The sequence below is a fragment of the Phalacrocorax carbo genome, chromosome 23, assembly GCF_963921805.1.
Source record: "Phalacrocorax carbo chromosome 23, bPhaCar2.1, whole genome shotgun sequence".
Lineage (NCBI taxonomy): Eukaryota > Metazoa > Chordata > Aves > Suliformes > Phalacrocoracidae > Phalacrocorax > Phalacrocorax carbo.
The window spans coordinates 6,802,620-6,821,000 of NC_087535.1; the positions used below are offsets into that span (position 1 = coordinate 6,802,620).

General features: G+C 55.6%; 2 protein-coding genes across 2 annotated transcripts; one reads left to right on the forward strand and one right to left on the reverse strand.

Annotated features, from left to right (window-relative positions):
* Nucleotides 1–2,270: 2,270 nt before the first annotated feature.
* LOC104040000 (adenosine receptor A3) lies at nucleotides 2,271–5,984 on the reverse strand. Its single transcript, XM_064472073.1, is given in 3 exon segments — nucleotides 2,271–3,556; nucleotides 3,559–4,118; nucleotides 5,127–5,984. Coding segments are annotated over 3 exon segments (996 nt in total). The 5' UTR covers nucleotides 5,477–5,984; the 3' UTR covers nucleotides 2,271–3,470.
* A 1,929-nt stretch (nucleotides 5,985–7,913) lies between these two features.
* On the forward strand, nucleotides 7,914–9,515 carry LOC104053159 (adenosine receptor A3-like). The gene is made up of 2 exons (XM_009514555.2): nucleotides 7,914–8,248; nucleotides 8,846–9,515. The coding sequence occupies exons 1-2, from the start codon at nucleotides 7,914–7,916 to the stop codon at nucleotides 9,462–9,464; spliced, it is 954 nt and encodes a 317-aa protein (XP_009512850.2). The 3' UTR covers nucleotides 9,465–9,515.
* Nucleotides 9,516–18,381: the final 8,866 nt, after the last annotated feature.

Sequence of the window (18,381 nt, forward strand, 5' to 3'; positions counted from 1 at the left end):
TTCCTGTGCCCGCAGGTGGCAGGCCTGCTGTCTGAGGAAATACAGCGATCTCCTCCTGTCGTACAGCGCTTCCCCTGCAAGGCCGAACTGGAGTTTCGGTTTGCTGCCACCTCAGCCCTCTGGGCTTCAGAAGCCTCCTTGTCTCTGGTCACCAGAGAGCGTGGCAGGTATTCCTGATTTCTGAAAACGCAGGTGATTCTCTGCGTACTAGAGAGGTGTTTACACAGAGGAATCCCATGGGTGGGACAGGTGCCTCGGGTCCTACGGCCCCCGTGCGCTGCAGCTGGAGACAGCACGTGTGACCTCTGAGAGGCTTCAGGAGAGCGGGGCTGGATGTGGCGCCTGACGGCAGCACGAAGCCGCAGCCGCCGGGCAGCTGGACTTAGCCCAGCCTAGGTGTGCCGCGTTCGGTGTCGTTCCAACAAGCAGTTAGCGGAGCAGGGGCTCCACCTCTGCCAGCTCTGTTGGGTTGACCCGCCTTCGTGACTGCAGGGGCTGGGGGAGCACTGAAAAGCAAGGGCACAAACACCGTGATGTTCTGAAATCTGCCTCGAGAGGCATTGTGGGTAAGGCTGCTGGCTGTTCTGCAGGGTCAGGAGTAGAATTTGTGCTCTTTGTTTTGCTGTTTCTTCTCTCAGCTCAGTCGTGGCCGTTTCCTCAAGTGCTGTTTAATAAAGAAAATACCATACTACTCCTCAAAATGTGCAGCTGCCGAGAGGTTCATGAGGGATGATTGTAGTTGGTTTGCAATTTTTTTTTTTTTTGTTTAAAATTATAAACAATGTTAGTCTGCTGCCTGACAGCGACTGAGAGGTAATAATATCTGAAAATTTACTTGGCATGCACAAACGTTACTTCACCGTATGAAGGAGAATGCTGCGGTCCTGGGCTCGGTCCTGGGCTTGGTCCGCAAGAAAAGGTGACTCACCATAGGCTTCCTCCCACCTCCTGAGACCAGCTATGCTGTCGGGGTTTTCATGTAGATCCTTCACCGTGAATTGTACTGAGCTTTAGCCAACCATTTCATGCACTTTGTGAAATGCTGCCAGCCGCAGTGCAGCAGTTCAGCGTGGCTACCTAGCGCTGAGTCTGGTACAGCCCTTGGACATGGCAGGTAGCAGAGCAGCTCTGTCGCGTGGCTGCTAACGACTCCCACGCTCATCCCAGAGCATCCGCCTCTCGCCCTTTCCCATGCCAAGAGCTCTGCACAGTCGTACGCAGCTTTTAGCGGTAGCGACCAGCCAACTCTTTGTTTTACAGACAGGTAGAGGAATTTGGGACAACTGCATCTGCTACTCAGAGTAGGGGAGGGGTTGCGTGTCCTCTGTTCTGCTATTCTGGCTCTCACATTTTCACTGTTTCAGTAGGTTTCTGCTAGAAACCTTTCTCTCTCTCTTCTTTCTCCATATCCTTACTCTTTGTTGTCTTTGCTTGTCAGGCAGCCTGCTAGGAATTTGGTGCGGTGCAGCTCCCTTTTTTCTCAGTTTCTCAAAAATGCATAGGCAAAGCTGGCCGTGCATCATTCCACTGAGTAATTTTCTGCTCTTTAGGTGGGAGCTTTTTTTCTGCTGAAAGCAATCAGTTCTATCAACTGATAAGCAAAGATCATGTAGTAAAATTCTGATGTACTTACGCCATGACTTCCTTTGCTGGCCTGCTTATTAATAGAGCTGAGCTGTGTAAAAGAGCAGAGCTTTGGCCTGTGACAAGGGTTACATCAGATAATAAATTGAGATGCCTGATCTCAGCAAAAGGACCAGACGCCAACGCTTTCTGAGATAAATAACGGAACTATACATTCCATTTTCTGCTTTTTCTAGACCACTTTTATTATTTAGAGATGGAGAAAAAAGAGCCTGGCCTTTAATGACCTATTTTCAGCTTGACTTGTTTTCCCTAAAACCAGGCTTTGTGAACTGTGGTGTAATATTTACTGTAATTTCTGTGCCATCTTAGTCAGAACACAGAGTAAAACTGCGTGGAGATTTCATGTAGGCTGCTTTAATATGATAGTCATGGGAGAAGAGCAGGCTGAATTAGTATCAAATCTATCTAATATTTAGTATTATTCATGAAAATGGGACAACGCTGACTGCAGCACAAGTTATCCAGACTCAAGTCTAAACCGACAGAGAAGAAGGGTGTAAGAATAGTCTTAGTGCCTGGATTGCAAACTGCTGTATTACCAACAACAAAGACCAGGTTTATCCCGTTTTTCAGTGGACCCAACCAATCCTTATGAAAAAAAACAAAAACAACACGGGACAAAATTTGTCGTAAGTATCTCTTCTGTATTTTGAAACTATTTAATACAAAGACACGTAAACACACATATTTATGTACACCTTTAGAGTCGTCTTCAGATCTGTAGCAGGTTGCTACAAAAAGAGCAACTGTTCTTCAGGTTTCAGAGGAGACTCGCAGCAAGCTTCATCTAAATCGGGTGTTAGGAAAACAGTTTGCGACCGTAGGGAGAATTAAACGCGGGAATATGCTGTGCAGGAAGAATCCCCCCAAATTGGATGGGTTTAGTAACAAATTAGGAAAATGCATCCTTGATGGTTTAGCGATGGTCGATTCTATCCTTGGTCAGGGAGCTGGGGGAGGAGGGAAGATCTTAAATGTATCATTAGTTTATTTTTGACAATCATCTCTTCCTGGCATGCTCCCCTGTCCCCAGCACATCTCATTAATGAATAGCTTCAGTGTGTTTGGTGCTTCTCCTCCTGCCTGGTGCTCTATGTCTGAGGTCAAGTTTGCAGGCTTCCGGGCGGAGCGTTGTCTTGATTTAAACGCAATGAAAGTCACCCACCGACAGACCCTCCCCTGAAGAAGAGGAGGGTCGCCAACATCAGTGCAGCTTCTGGCCTTTCAGCTGAGCTGGTCAGCAGCGGGTGAGGGTAGCTTCACAGCGCAGGTTGTCTGCAGGTGGACGTGTCGCAGGAGATGCTATGGTTTTACTGGAGAGGTGTTACTGGACAAAAAAACCCAAGTCAGGGCAAGTCTGGCTGGGTGTGAGCAAAGGGCCTACGACTGGGCAAAAAGAGAAATCAAAATTATAACCAAAAGACTTCTCAGTCTTGAGTTAAAACTAGAAATGAACGAGCACTGGTTTTTGCCAGCTGGCTGTGGATCTGCGCTAGGGAGCTAGGAGGAAAAAGTCTGCCTTGTTAACAGTGCTTTGGGTTGCTGGTCTACCAAAGTACGCTCACGCCAATAAATGAAAACTGGAAGGTCCTGTTAAATGAAGACGCTTGCCTGGAAGATCTGGGCTTGGTACAGCAGCCACCAGGCAGAATTCCTCGGGGTACAATAATGCAGAAGATCATAAATGATCCTTTGGGCTTAATGTCAAAAGTGCATCAGACTGAGTAAGAGGAGCTTGCCCTTATCATAAAACCGTTTGTGTGAGTAGATGAAACCGCACACACATTTTTCCCATGCGTTTCTTAACAAAGCCGAGTGGTTTATCAGTGGTCTGGTATATACTGGCAGGTCAGCGTTCGTTCTTTATTTATGACTGTTGGTCTGTTGTTTGCTCTGTAAGAACTGGGTCTCTTTTCTTGCAGAGGATATAGGTCCTTAAAATGAAAAGGTACGTGTTTTTGAACTTCTTTATCTTGCAAGCATAGACAATGGGGTTCATGGCAGAATTGGCATGGGATAACAGGATTCCCAAGTACATCAAATATGGAGGGATCTTACGCCCAGGGTAAAAGTAGCAAATGCAGTTTATAATGCACAGAGGCAGCCAGGATATTGCAAACAGGAAGAGGACAAGTGCTAGAGATTTGGCTGTCTTGGACTCCTGTCCATAAAAAGCTCCTGCCCCTCGCACGCTGGCCATACCTTGCCTTAGCTTTGTCCGGATGATGTAAAAGATTTCCATGTACAGAGCACACATGATGAGCAGAGGGACGAGGGTCCACGTGAAGAAGCCAAAATACACCATGTAATCCATCCTCATCACAGACATAAATTGACACTTGAGAAAGTCAGAGCTTCTTGGTTCTGAGTTGTTCCATCCAAACATGGGGACCAGTCCTGCCAGCAGGGACACAGACCAGCACAAACCCAGTGCCCACCAAACTCTTCTCTCTGTAGTGATTATTTTATATCTGTTGGAGAAGAAAACCCAAGTCGTGTTAAACAGAAGCGTTTAAAATAGGTAAGGGTGGTTTCAAGAGCTGGCATGTTCAGATACGGCAGGTTCATTGTCACAAAAGGGGCATTAACTTTTTTTTTTGGGGGGGGTGGGGGGGGCGGGCGGGCACTAGGGCTTGGCCCAAAATAAGATCTAACTCTTAATTTGTGACAATTACTTTGCAGCACTCATAAGAAGAACTATGCTTAACTTCCCCTCTTCATAACTGGATGTTTCAACTCTTTTGTTTCTTGTTTCATTATGATCTTAGTGCTCCTCTTGCCTAGATACTGCTTTTCTACTATTAGCAGTCCTGTCTTATTTCTCAGCTTCCTTGGGCGTACCTTACTCTTTACATCTGGTTTATGACACGTGTAGGACCACACTGGTCTTTCGCTCTTCAATTTTATAGGTCCTTTCCCCATAAAAATATTACTTCTTTCATGCTTGAGGTTATGCTCTGCATTTCTAGCTTACATACTTTTCCATTCAAACATAAAAAGTGAATGACCGCTTACGTTAGCCATTAATGTGTCTGTTACTTCTTTTGTATTTTGGGCGAACACTAAAAGGAATTTCTTTTAAAAGACCAGCCTCAGAAACCCATAGAAATCTATAGTACTCACGGCATCCTGCACAACTGAAAAACCATCTGAATAATTCAGCTGTTTGACCACAGGCTCATCCTGTGGCCAAACTCTGATCTGCAACGACACGGAGCTGATGGCCCCACACGAACCCCCCCGGGGTCTGTCCGCGCTGCCTTAGCTGCAGCGGGGGGCCTGCTCTGGCTAGCCTGTCTCGGGTGGGCTTTTAGGCACAGGCATTTTCTCCATGCGCAAGCATACATTTAGAGTAAATTTGTTAGAAAAGGGCCAAGTTAAGGAGGAGAGAGGAGGTGGCACCCGTGGGCAGAGGCTGGGTGTGGGAAAGCCGTCAGGAGCAGGGCGAGCGGAGGGGCCCACGGTGGTCCAGCGCTCACCTGGTTGGCAGCTTCACTCGCAGGTACCTGTCGATCGCGATGGCCAGGAGGGAGAGGGTGGATGCGTTAGTGAAGACCACCATCAGGCAGCACATAAACAGGCAGCTGTAGAAATGGATGCTGATGCCCAGACTCACCACGATGGCCAGGGGCATGACGAGGATCCCCACCGCGATATCAGCCAGTGCCAGGGAAACGATGAAGTACAGAGTCGTGTTCTGAAATGTTGAGTTCAGCTTCACCACCCAGATGACCAGGATGTTACCCAAAGTGGCAAACAAGGCAACCAAGCACTCCGTACCGATGTAAAGCCCATCCAGGCTGCTCAGCTCCAGGCTGTCGTTTGACATGACGAGTTGCTGGAGATGCTCCCACCCTGGCTTGAGCTGCAGAAATGAGCGTGGGCATCGATGACCGTGTGTGGTATTTGTCTTCGGTGTCTGGTGCTCAGTTGTTCCAGTGCAACCCTCTTCCAGTATTTCACAACCTCGGCACTCGGCAGCAAATCAGCTGTTGCCTTTCCACAGAGCTGCAAATACCTTAGCATCGAGGAAACGCTCCCCTCTCTGAACTCATCTCCCGAAGCTCACAGCATTCCTTCTGCAGCCCGGTATCAGCAAAGTACTTTGGAAAGCTATTTTGAAGGAAAAAATTAGAAAAGCTTCCACAAGCCTGCTTACCAGCAACATATAAACAAGTACTGTAACTGCTTCCTCTTCCAAGCCACTGTTTTAGAAGTGGGAGAACTATAGCCAGGGTTGACTGTGCAAAGCTGCCACTTATCAATCTAGATAATCACTCTGCAGCTCTATAGGAAATGAGACAGTTCAGGGCATGTCAGAAGGGTGTTTCTTTAAATTTCAATAAGTGATTCAATTCAGCCTATACCATTTCAGTTAAGGCCCTGAGGTAGCCAAAAAGCGCTCTTTACTTGGACCTTCCTTGGTCTGACAGGAACACCCCTAACGCAGGTGACGTTTCCCGTGAGAGCCCTCATTTCTGCTAGAAATCAGTACGATGACCAACCACGTCGTGTTCAGAGAGCGGCACGCTTTCCTGTGCTTGCTTTGTGGAAGATGGAGAAACTGAGGAAAGGTGTGGGAAGTGATGGGAAGCAGCGGGGGGAGGGTGCGAAAGCTGTGATCCCTTTGCTGTGGGCGAGCCCGGCAGCGCGTGGCGCCTTGCTCCTTGACGTGGCTCTGCAGGGAAGGAGCCGCTCCCGTTTCGGATGAAGCCGAGAAGAGATGCAAACCTGGGAGCCCGTGTCAGCCTGGGAGTCGCAGGGTAACCTGGCTCTTGGGCAAACAGAAACGCACGCTCTGCAGGAATGAGCAAATGGCAAGAGAACGATTAGGCGGGTGGTGCCGTACCAGTGTAACGGAGCCTTCAGCAAACGGGTAATATTCAGTTTCCCAGACACTGAGTCCTCCATCTCTTCCACCCAACTTTCTGGCAAATTGAGGATGGAGAAGTGAAATCAGCCCTGGGAGGAGATAGAGCCAGAAATAGATGAGACTATTGTCTGCTGTCAAAAGAGTTGGACAAATTCCACTTCCCTGAAATCATCGTGCTTCTTGCTGCCTGACTGGAAGGCATTTTGGTAGAACTACTGCTGGGAAAATGGTGAGAAAGTCCCAGTCTGCAACTGGACTTGGCTGTGCTGGTTTTCTAATCAAATCTGACACAGGATATCTGTGGGTGCAAGAGATAAATCCCAGGAGAGGCATGTGCGAGGTCACAGCTGGGGTGTATGCTAGGCTTCTGCGAGCTGAATGAGTACCTGGGGAGTACTTGGGACGGAGTGGGCAGCCGGCACTTTGCAGCTTTGAGCAGCTGTGGGAAATGTCTGTGTCCTCCTGGCTGCTGGTCACGCTTGGGTAAGAGCGCACCCCACTTCCTGCGCTTGGGGTGCCTCTCCTTGCTTGACTTCAGCCGCCAGCTTCCTTCTGCTCTCACCTACTCCTGTGCCTGCAGTCAGACGCCTCTCCTAGAGACAGCTACTGCAAACCTGAGTTGCAGGGGCTTTAACGGGCCCCACTCCCCTCTCCTGCCCTCTGCCTGCTGTAAAGGCAGCTCCTGAGAACAAGAGCTGGGTACTGCGTGGGACCTTAGGGGAGCAGCCTGTGTAACAGAGTCAAAAGAAAACATTTCTCCCTTCATTTGCCTTTTGCTCACCCAAAATCCAGCTGAGTGTCTTCACGTTTGCCCTCCCCACGCCTTCTTTGTGGCAGGGGAAGGTTCCCTTGGCCCTGTTTGCTCTGATGCTACACCTGTGCTGCATGTAGTATAGGCTGAGCAAGCTTTAAAGAAGCTCAGAGCTGGAGCAATCTAGCCGCAAGGCCGCATAGCTGTGTGCTGTTTAATTCACACTGGTAGGCACCACAGAGCACCCCGGACTGGGGAGGAAGCTGTGCATTGGGGGCTAAAGCAGACGAGCAGAATTGCCACATCCAGCAGGTAGCCACTGTGGTTTGTCACTCTGCTGCCACTGTAACACAGGCTCATCTACAAAAGTTCATATGCTGAAACCCCAAGGAGACAGAAAGAAAGAAGTTACAGGGTTTGTAGAAGGTCTGATAAATGGATCTTCATGGATAATTTGTTCTGATCATCTTTAAAGAGTGAGTTGTGTATGCAGATAGGAAAGTGTGCCAAATTCTGTATGAGAGACTTAGTTTAAGACAGATAGGGAGGAGCTGGCTCTGAGGTTGCTGTTGGAGGGAAAAAAACCAAGAGTTCAGCACAGCGTTTCTTAATTTTGGATGTAAAAAGCCTCAGATGTCCAAAATGTCATTAGGCAGCCTAGATGTGACCTATATCGTAATGGAGTCTGTTATTGGGATATCTGCAGTGGTGGGCAATGCTTTGGTGATCTGGGCAGTGAAGCTGAACCCAGCTCTTCAGAAGACCACCTTCTTTTACATCGTTTCGCTGGCACTTACCGACATAGCCATGGGGATCATCGTCATGCCGCTCGCTGTCATCATGAGCCTGGGAGTCGTCACCCATTTCTACTCCTGCCTGTTCATGTGCTGCCTGATGATGATCTTTTCTCATGCCTCGGTCCTGTCTCTCCTGGCCATCGCAGTCGACAGGTACCTGCGAGTGAAGCTGCCGACCAGGTGAGTCTGGGAGAAGGTCCCGTCTCATCACCTTTTCCCCATTTATCTCCCCCCTTATTTCTTCGTTCTCCCTTGTTTGCAGCATCATAGGGCTTCCTGGGCATCATCAGTTCTCTGAAACTCACACAAAAGCAGAGGCTCCCAAAGTGTAGACGATGGAGCACCAGCAGTGTGGGCACTCCTGGAAATTCAGCAATGCCTAAAAAATCTTAAGCTATAGAGATCAGGGAAGGGCTGCTTATAAATGTGTATATGCTTGAAGTCAGGATAAGGTGGTGGTCTTTAGGTTTCCCCTGAGAGACAGCCATGCTGCTCTGCTGATGTAGGTTAAAATGTTCCAGTGTTTCTGAGAAAGGGTTTGACTCTGCATCTGTAGGGTCTCATTTAAAAGGGATCGGTGACTGTTTGGAGATTCCCCTACAGTTTCAAAATACACTTTAAATGTCAGAAACTGCTAAGAACCCACTGCACAGAACCGTGCTTAACTCGAATGAGGCCAACCAGAATTGAGTGCTTAAAAGCCCAAGTTCCTGAATATTGCAGCTCTTTTTTCTGAAGACTCGTGTCTAACATGGCTGATGCTTCCTGCCCTCCCAGGTACAGGGCAGTCGTCGTGAAGAAAAGGATTTGTGTGACTCTGGGACTCTGCTGGCTTGTGGCCATGCTGGTGGGCCTGGTCCCCATGCTGGGGTGGAACCAGCACACAGGCAGCTCCAGCTACATCGAGTGTCGCTTTTTGGCTGTGATGAAAATGGATTATGTGGTGTATTTCAGCTTCTTCACCTGGATTGTCCTTCCCTTGCTCATCATGTGTGCCCTCTACGCTGAGATTTTCTATATCATGTCGATAAAACTAAGCCTGAGCTCAGCCAGTCTTCCAGGAGGAGAAACAGCTTGTGGGAAGGAAAAAAAAATGGCCAAACATCTGGCCCTCATCCTCTTCTTGTTTGCAGTGTCTTGGCTGCCTCTGGGCGTCCTGAACTGCATTTTGTACTTCTGCCCCTCCTGCACCATCCCGCTGCCTCTGATGTACCTGGGCATCCTGCTGTCTCATGCCAACTCGGCCATGAACCCCATCGTCTACGCCTTCAAAATACAGAAGTTCAAAGAAACATACGCGTTCATTCTAAGGACTTACATCCTGCTCCAGAAGTCGGAGCTGGTTATTTCTAGTGCGGAGCACACAGTGAAGCAGCCGGGAGTGAGCAGCGTCTGAGCTGCGCCCCGCTCGGCAGCCTGCCCAGGCCGATACAGCAGCCGACACAGCGTGGGAGCGACACGGGTGGGGTGGGAACGGGCCAAACCCCGAGGCTCGTTCCTCAGATCGCGCGTTCTGGAGCGTGTCTGTGTCCAGCTCGTGAAGCGGTGGACAGTGCAATGCCGAGTGGAGGTTCTAGCTGACTCCCAAAAGGGGTTTCTTTCCAAAGGCGTTTCTTTGAAAGGATTTTCTTTAGAAACTCCTCTGCATTTCCGAGGGAAAAGGTGCGAGGTGTTGGGAGCAGAGCGGGGGCTCCACGGGGGGTGCTGGGTGCGGGGGGGAGATGGGCGCTGCCGCGTGTTTTGTCTGTAGCGCTCGGGAGCCCTGTGGGCTTAGGCGGGGTTTGGCAGAGCCCGGGCGCGGGCCCAGCTCAGCCGGGAGGGGGTGGCGGCTCCCCGCGGGGCTTTCCCCACCGCCCGGGGTACCGGCTGCCCCGGCCCCCTCTCTCGGGCTGGCGCAGGTACCCGTGCAGCTGCAGGGGGGCCGGGGCCGGGGCCACCTCCGCAGCCCCTCAGACCGACCTCGAAGCGCAGCACAAGGCTCTCGCAGGCAGCCCACGGGCACGCTTGGCTCCAGCCGGTTGACGGGAGAGCTGACGTTAGTCTTTGGCACTACTCTGCCCTGGCTAATGGCTCTTCCTTTAAGAGTATTTGCTTTGTCTTTTCAGCTCTATTAAAGGAAACTGTTTCTCAAATTGGTGGAGCTACAAAGAAATGCTCTGCCGCAGAGCAAACCTCTCTGTAAATGCCAAGCCGCTATAAGATGTAAAAAGAAGCCGGACCTTGGCTGCCAGATTCCTGCTTGCACAAAGAGCAGCGCAGCAAAATGCAGTCAAAAGGACCCGGGCCTGGGCGGGGGGCTCGGAGGCCAGCTGCTGGCAGGAGGGTGCTCCGTGGTCTGAAAACGCCCTGACCCACTCAGTGGGGCGGCAGCACCTGCATGTGGAAAGTTGCTTTGGAATGGAAAGCAAGTGGGCAGCCTTTGTGCAAGGTTTTGTTTGTACCAGCCCATAAAATGTAATTGCATTAGATCCTCCCATAGCTTTTTCTTAGAAGGCAGGTGCTTTCCCATGGGGACACAGACAGCCTAAAAGATGCCCGCAACACTGCTGATGCTATCAGGGCACAGGCTCTTGGGTCTCTTTTTGTCTGTCCTTTTTAGCAGCTGTGGACTGGAGATGTGTTCAGAAAAATGCCCGTCTTCTGAAAACCCACGTCCACGTGCCTGCGTAGGTGTGTGACCCGGGACTGGAAACCCGCTGCTGAGCAGAGGGAAGAGTCTTGCTTCGTACCCAGCCTGCGCGGTACGCCGAGCCCACATTGCCTGGGCTGGAGGTGAGGTGTAAAATGCTTCATCGGCTCGTTTCATGACCCTCAGGCTCACGATCAGGCTCAGATCACGCAAGGGGCTGCTGCAGCCGTTGCTGCGAGAGGAGGGGACCATTGCCTTGCCGGCATGTATGTGATAATCTGTGCTTTCCTTGCCCCAGCTCCCCATGCTTCTAAGGAGAAATAAAAGATCCAAAGGAAGAAAGCCCTTTGGGCCCCCCGTCCCCACCGATGCAGCCGAGGGCAACGCCACCAAACCCAGCTGAGCTGCACCTGCCCTGACTGGGGCCGAATGGGGTGTTTCCGCCCAGGACCCCCTGTTTCCACCGGGTTCCTGCCAGGGAAGGCACAAGGTGCACTTATTTTCTTCAGCTGCTTCCTCCGCCAGGCAGCATCTGTTTCCTGTCCTAAATATGAAAGAACCAGGTTGCGGAGCTGCTGCGACTCCTCTTTCACCAAAGGAGGACAAGCCTGTGCCCTTCCGCGTCTCTGCCCTGCATGAGCGTGGCTTCTCCCAGGGGCGCCCCGGGGAGCCGCGGGTGCTGCATCCCTCCTCATGGCCCCGCATCCTCCGTCCCTGGGCACTCGGATCCTCTCCCACCGCCCTCCTTCAGCCCCAGCCTCAGGGAACACTGGGCTGGAGGTTTTTACGGCTTGCAAAGTAATTAATCCCTCCCTACACAAAGGAGTCAAACGGGGCCAGAGCATGGGATCAGGGAGCATTTTGGCATGGAAACCACCTCTGCCCTCCCCTTCTCGCTATTTACTTACAGGTGTCCAACCCCAGATCCCGACCAAAGGGCTCCCTCCTTCACGTCTCTACCAAATCCTCTCCCGCAGCATGCGTTGTGCTCCTGCTGAGAGGCTTAGGGGAGCATATGGCTGGGCTCAGGCAGCAGAGCCCTGTACATCGGTGCTAGCAATCCTCTGCTTATCTCTGCTGACGGCTATGCTCTGTGTGCGCGCGTGTATGCGTATAAATATATGCTTCCGTAATATGTAATCCTTCTGCTAGTTGTGTCAGTGTGGTTGGAGTATTTGGATGCCTTCGCTGCCACATACAGTAATATTATTTCATAAAAACGGTTGCGGTTTGAAGCAGGCCGCCTTGCGCAGGCTGAGAAAGCTGGCAGCAGGAGGGGCTGTGAGTAAGAAGGATCAGGCTCAGCTGCACAGGGGTCCAGGACTCATTTTTCCATTCCTTCATGGTATCAGGTGGGCATCAGCTATCGAGCAAAGGCAGAGAGTCTGTCGGACATCTCAGCAGTCTGCTCTGGACAAGTGGGAGGATGATGCTGAGGTGGATGGTACGGTCTTTGTCAGCCCCTGGGCTCACGGGCATCCCTGGGGACTTCAGCACCCACCGATCCACAGCCCCCTCCGGTCACCCAGGGGGGCTCTGGCCATCCCCGCGGCCCCGTTGCTGTTGAGAGCTCCTGGCTGTAGCTCAGAGCAGCGCCCAGGAGTGCTGGTGTGACCCAGCCCGAGGTGGAGGGAAGGACCAGACCCCTCTCTGTTTCCCACCACCTCCTACTCCCTGTCCTGCTGCGTGGCACCCGGCCGGCTCCCCGTCCCCTGCGCCTGCCTGCCCCAGCTGCGGGCTGGGCTCTTGGAGCTGGGGCACCCCCGGAGCACCCGCAGCCCAAGAGAAGCTCAGCAGGGGGCTGCTGCCGCACAAAGCTACCTGCCTGCGAGCGGGTTGCAGCTGGAATAAGTTTGCGAGCCAGCAGTTTAAGGCTTTGGTTTAGGTTAGGATTCAAAGGTGTGTTTTTAGATCATGTTATTTAGTGCCCGCAGAGCTCTGTGGCCACGGCGGCTCGAAGAGGAGCCTGTGCCCAGGGCAGGTCGGGCTGCCGCCGCGGCTCCCGTGCGGCAGAGTCCAGGGGTGTCGTAGTTCTATGGGGTTAAACAGCTTTCGGATCCTGGTCCCCGAGCACTTGATGGATTTGCCATGTAAAGGCTGTAGTCAGCTTGCTCGGTTTCTTGGATGGCTCCAGCGAAAGGCTTCCAGCTGTTCCCCAGGGATCCTCCTACATCCTGGTGAGATAAGGATCAGGAAGGGAACGGTCTATCTGCAGTCCCAGCGGTGGCTTTGAGTGCAGATTCCCTTTTCACATCGCGGGTGGAGGGAGAAGAGATTTTCTAGAAAAAAAATTATTTCTAACTGACACACAGATGCAGGAAAAAAAATATCTCACAACAATGAACTTGCCGTGTGAGTCAACAACAACAACAGCCGCCTTTGTTCTGGCAGGGCTGTAAAACGCTTGCAGGGGAAAGAAAAGCAGCCTCCTTGCAGGCAGCCCTGGCTGGGGGCTCGGGGGTCCCGGCCGCCCCCCGGCGCCTGGGCTCGCACCGTGCCCGTGTGCCCTGGCTGCAGCCGGGCCTCGCTGCTTTGAGGCATCGACACCCTGGGCTCTCCTTCCTCTGCAGCTTCTGCTCTTGTGCCGGGAGGTGCGGAGGAGGCTTTTTTTCCTGGGACTTTAAAATTTAATGTTTATCTTAAAGGAAAAAAAAAAAAGCAGCTCATAAACCAAGAGGTGGCGAGTGGCGAGTGCTGTCCTGGCCCTTCCCTGCCCTGACAGGAAGCAAAAGCAAAGCAGAGAGAGGCTGTGAATGTGAAGCAGAGTCACATCTGGCTCAACAGAGAGTGCCTATGGTCTGGTGAATAACGAGCCAAAATGAGAGTCTGGAGCCTGGTGTCGGTGACCAGTGTCATGTCACTGCCCCGTGCCTCAGTTTCCCCATCCACGGAGAGAAGAGGGTCAATCTGGTCTTGACAGAGCGCTCTGTGAGCTGGGAAGGGCTGGACAGGGGAAGGTCCTTTTGGTTTCCTTGGGAAACTTCCCACTGGGATATTGTTTCACCTGCCCCCTCGGATACGGGGGCACGGTGATGTTAAAAAAATGCTGCCAGTATTTCTCACAGATGGGAAAACCTGAAGAAAATTCTCCCCCCGGTACGCGTACAGCTTTGCTGGAAGACAAAGGTCACTGTCCTTGGAATCCAGGTTTTGTTCCAACAATGATTTCAGCCACTGTCAAGAGCAAATTGTCAGTGGAGGATCAGATCTGGAAAGCTCTTCTTCCCTTCCACATCCCGTTCCCCGAGCTTGGACTGCGCTGGAAATCGGGGGATTTCTCGTGGTGACTCACCGGCAGTGTTTTGAACAGCCAGAACAGGGTGCAAACGCGTGTCTGCTGCTGCCCGCTCTCTCGTGCGGGAGCCCTGCGGGGTCTCGCTCTCGGCTGGTCCCGAACGTTACCTGACGCCGAGCAGCGAGGCCGGGGAGCGCGCACAGCGCCGGGCTCGCTCGGCCCAGCGGCGGCCGGCGCCGGCAGAGGGTGCTGCAAAACGCCTGCGGCAGCCGGAGGCCGGCCGTGGGGGGCCCTGTGGCAGCCTGGGAGCCCCCGGCCCTGCGCCCGCCGAGCCCCGGCCCTCCGCATCGCCGCGCGGCACCCCCGCGCCCGCGGCACCCCCGCACCCACAGCACCCGCACCCACGGCACCCCCGCGCCCGCGGCACCCCCGCGCCCGCGGCACCCGCGCCCGCGGCACCCCCGCGCCCGCGGCACCCGCGCCCACAGCACCCCCGCGCCCGCGGCACCCGCGCCCGCGGCACCCCCGCGCCCACAGCACCCCCGCGCCCGCGGCACCCGCGCCCACAGCACCCGCACCCACAGCACCCCCGCGCCCGCGGCACCCGCACCCACAGCACCCGCACCCACAGCACCCCCGCGCCCGCGGCACCCGCGCCCACAGCACCCGCGCCCCACAGCACCCCCGCGCCCGCGGCACCCGCGCCCACAGCACCCGCGCCCCACAGCACACGCACCCGCGGCACCCGCGCCCACAGCACCCGCGCCCACAGCACCCCCGCACCCGCGGCACCCGCGCCCACAGCACCCGCGCACCCGCGGCACCCGCGCCCACAGCACCTGCGCCCCACAGCACCCCCGCGCCCGCGGCACCCGCGCCCACAGCACCCCCGCACCCGCGGCACCCGCGCCCACAGCACCCGCGCACCCGCGGCACCCGCGCCCACAGCACCTGCGCCCCACAGCACCCCCGCACCCGCGGCACCCGCGCCCACAGCACCCGTGCACCCGCGGCACCCGCGGCATCCGCACCCACAGCACACGCGCCCCACAGCACCCCCGCACCCGCGGCACCCGCGCCCACAGCACCCGCGCACCCGCGGCACCCGCGGCATCCGCACCCACAGCACCCGCACCCGCGGCACACGCACCCACAGCACCTGCACCCCCAGCACCCGCGCCCCACAGCACACGCACCCACAGGACCCGCACCCGCGGCACCCGCGCCCACAGCACCCACGCCCCACAGCACACGCACCCACAGCACCCGCGGCACCCGCGCCCCACAGCACACGCACCCACAGCACCTGCACCCCCAGCACCCGCGCCCACAGCACCCACGCCCCACAGCACACGCACCCACAGCACACGCGGCACCCGCGCCCACAGCACACGCACCCACAGCACCCGCGGCATCCGTGCCCACAGCACACGCGCCCCACAGCACATGTGCCCACAACACACGCACCCCACAGCACACGCGCCCACAGCACCCGCGGCATCCACGCCCACAGCACACACACCCACAGCACCCGCACCCCACAGCACATGCGCCCACAGCACACGCACCCACAGCACACACACCCACAGCACCCGCACCCCACAGCACACACACCCACAGCACCCGCGCCCCACAGCACACGCACCCCACAGCACACGCGCCCACAGCACACACACCCCACAGCACCCGCACCCCACAGCACATGCGCCCACAGCACATGCGCCCACAGCACACACACCCACAGCACACGCACCCCACAGCACACACACCCACAGCACCCGCACCCCACAGCACATGCGCCCACAGCACATGCGCCCACAGCACACACACCCACAGCACACGCACCCCACAGCACACACACCCACAGCACCCGCGCCCCACAGCACACGCACCCCACAGCACACGCATCCCACAGCACACGCGCCCACAGCACACACACCCCACAGCACACGCGCCCCACAGGACACGTGCCCCACAGCACACGCGCCCCACAGCTCTCCGGGGCAGCCTTAGCCCGGTGTCTGACAGTGGGAGGGATCAGGGTGGAAATAAACAGCGCTAATGCCGGGAGGGCCAGGGCAGCGCCGGGATAACCTGCATCGCCGGTGTTCTCTCAGTACACGCGGCTTTGCCTGATTTCTCAAGCAGCACGCGTGGCCACCGGGGCACCTCCTGCAGAGACAGCCCGTCCCTCCTCCCCGCCGTCTGACACCGCGAGTGGGAGCGGAGCGACCGGCATCGCTCCCAGGGCTTCACAGGGCACCGCAGTGGGGATGAGCGGCACGGGGACGACCTGCCGATCGCAGGGAACGTGGCCCCAAACTCTCGCTGGGTGAGCAGGGGGGCTGCCGTGGGGTGTTTCCTGCCCAGTGGGTTTGCACATCTCCTGAGCAGGCTGCCAGCCTTTGCCCCGCTGCGGGAAGAGCTCCGCTCCTTTTAAGTCCAGGGGGCCCGTGAAGCTCTCCCGCGGCAGCCGTCTCCATGTATGGGGATGGCATCCCTTCCCCGGGAGGGTGCTCGGCGCTGCCCCGCTGCTCTCCACGGGCACGGCCGCTCTTGCTGCCCTGCGCGGGGGCAGGGGGAGATGCTGCTCCAGAAGTGAAACCTGTACTCAGAAAACAGCAAGAACTGGTGCGATACTTATGCTCCCTATGTGGCTTTGCTCGGCTGGATTATGTGGCTTTGTATTTTAAACCTCTTGAAACCCGGGAGTGAGTGTATCTGTTTGCTCTTCTTGCTCGGCTCGTTAGGGAGCGCAGCGCCTGCGTAGGAGGGAGCCCGGGCTGTCAAACCAGTATGGCCCAGTGGGTTTGCCCGTGAGATGGCAGGGCCGCAGCGGCCGCAGCTTTGGAATTGCTCCTGGGTGTCAGCCCCCGGAGCTCCCTCAAGTACGAACAGGGCAGGAGTGCAGGGATAGGGGCTTGGGTGACTATTTATTTTTGTGTATTTCAAAATTAATTGCATTATAACTGGAGTTTCTTTATGGTTTTCTTTGGGCGTGGCTATGGGGCGGGTGAAGCCGCGGGCGGGCAGAGCAGCAGGCACAGGAGCCCGTTTGATGCCAGGTCCGCTCTCTTGCACAGCGCTGGTCTTTCCCAGCCCGCGGGAGCAGCGATTCCCCCTGGTTATCCAGCTCTTCCTGCCCAATGCTGTTCCTTTCTCTCAGAGCAGCCGGGGCCGGGAGTGAATTGTTTCACGCTGTGTTTTTCTTGCTGACCTATTAGTTACGGGCCAAAAGGATTTGCAGGGCGCTGCGAACAGCTGACCCCCATTTGTGCGGTAGCCAGAACCTTTCCACGGTCTTGGCCCTCCTCTCCCTTCCCCATTACCACCAGATGACTTTTGGTGCTGCGACATATCACCCCGCGGTGGGCTGGTCCTTGGCCCGCCGCGGCACGCCATGCCGGAGAAGCCGGGCAGAAAGCGCCGCGCCGCCTTTGCTGTTGGGTTGCGATGTTGTCCCAGCGGCCGAGGACCCGGCCTGGGAGCTGCCGCTGCCGCAGCGCGCCTGCGCCTGGGTTGGACTCCCCCAGACTGCAGCTACTGGGGTTTGGTGTCTGGGCTGGGTTTGGCGAGGCAGGGTGTGTGCGTACACATGTGCGATGCTGGTCCTGCGCTGCCAGCGAGGCTGCGGACGCTGGCTGCATCCCCCTGAACCCGCAGGGCGCTCTCCCTTCTCAGCTGGCACCTCTCCCAAACCTGGCAAAGCCCAGGTAGTGCCGGCACCGAAGCGCTGTGGCACGAGCCTCACCCTGCTCTGTGCGTGGGGCAGGTCTGCAGGAGAGCTGCTCCGCCGGCACCCAGCGCACCCCGACAAACCCGGCAGAAGGGGACGAAAGCTGTGACCGGGGTGAGATACCCCGGTGCTGGTGGCTGTCCCGGCTCCCCGTACCGAGCGGCACCAACCCCATCGTTCCCGCGTGCAGCAGTGACGATTTAGCAAAGCAAAGGACCAGGCTGGCCACCCCGTCCCCCTGCGGAAAGTGGCGTCTCAGCGCCGCTGTCCCCCAGGTCCCAGCCACGGGCTGTCCCTGCCCCGTCTCCTGTAACTCAGAATTTCTCCATATTCATCTGAGCCTACCTGGCACAGTGATAGCCTATTTATTTTGCAGAACAAACAGCACTGGGATGGTTTCTCCTGCTCTTTAAAGTGGCCTTGTGGCTTTGCAACACTTGGGAAATGCAGCTTTCTGGGATATTTTGTTCCCAGAAGTCCTTTTCCAACTTATGGCACAGCAATATAGAGACATCACTCACCAAGCGACAGCGGTTTTGAGCGTTCACCTCCCATATAACACGAGAGGAAATTACCTCTCCGTTTCTTTCTAAAAGCCTTTCTGCACAGCTGTTACCAGGCACCTGGCTGGCGGCAGCAAACACGGGATCCTGCCGGGGCTGGGTGCCTGCCGCACACCCGGCACTGCCCAGGGCTCCTGCACAGCCCAGAAC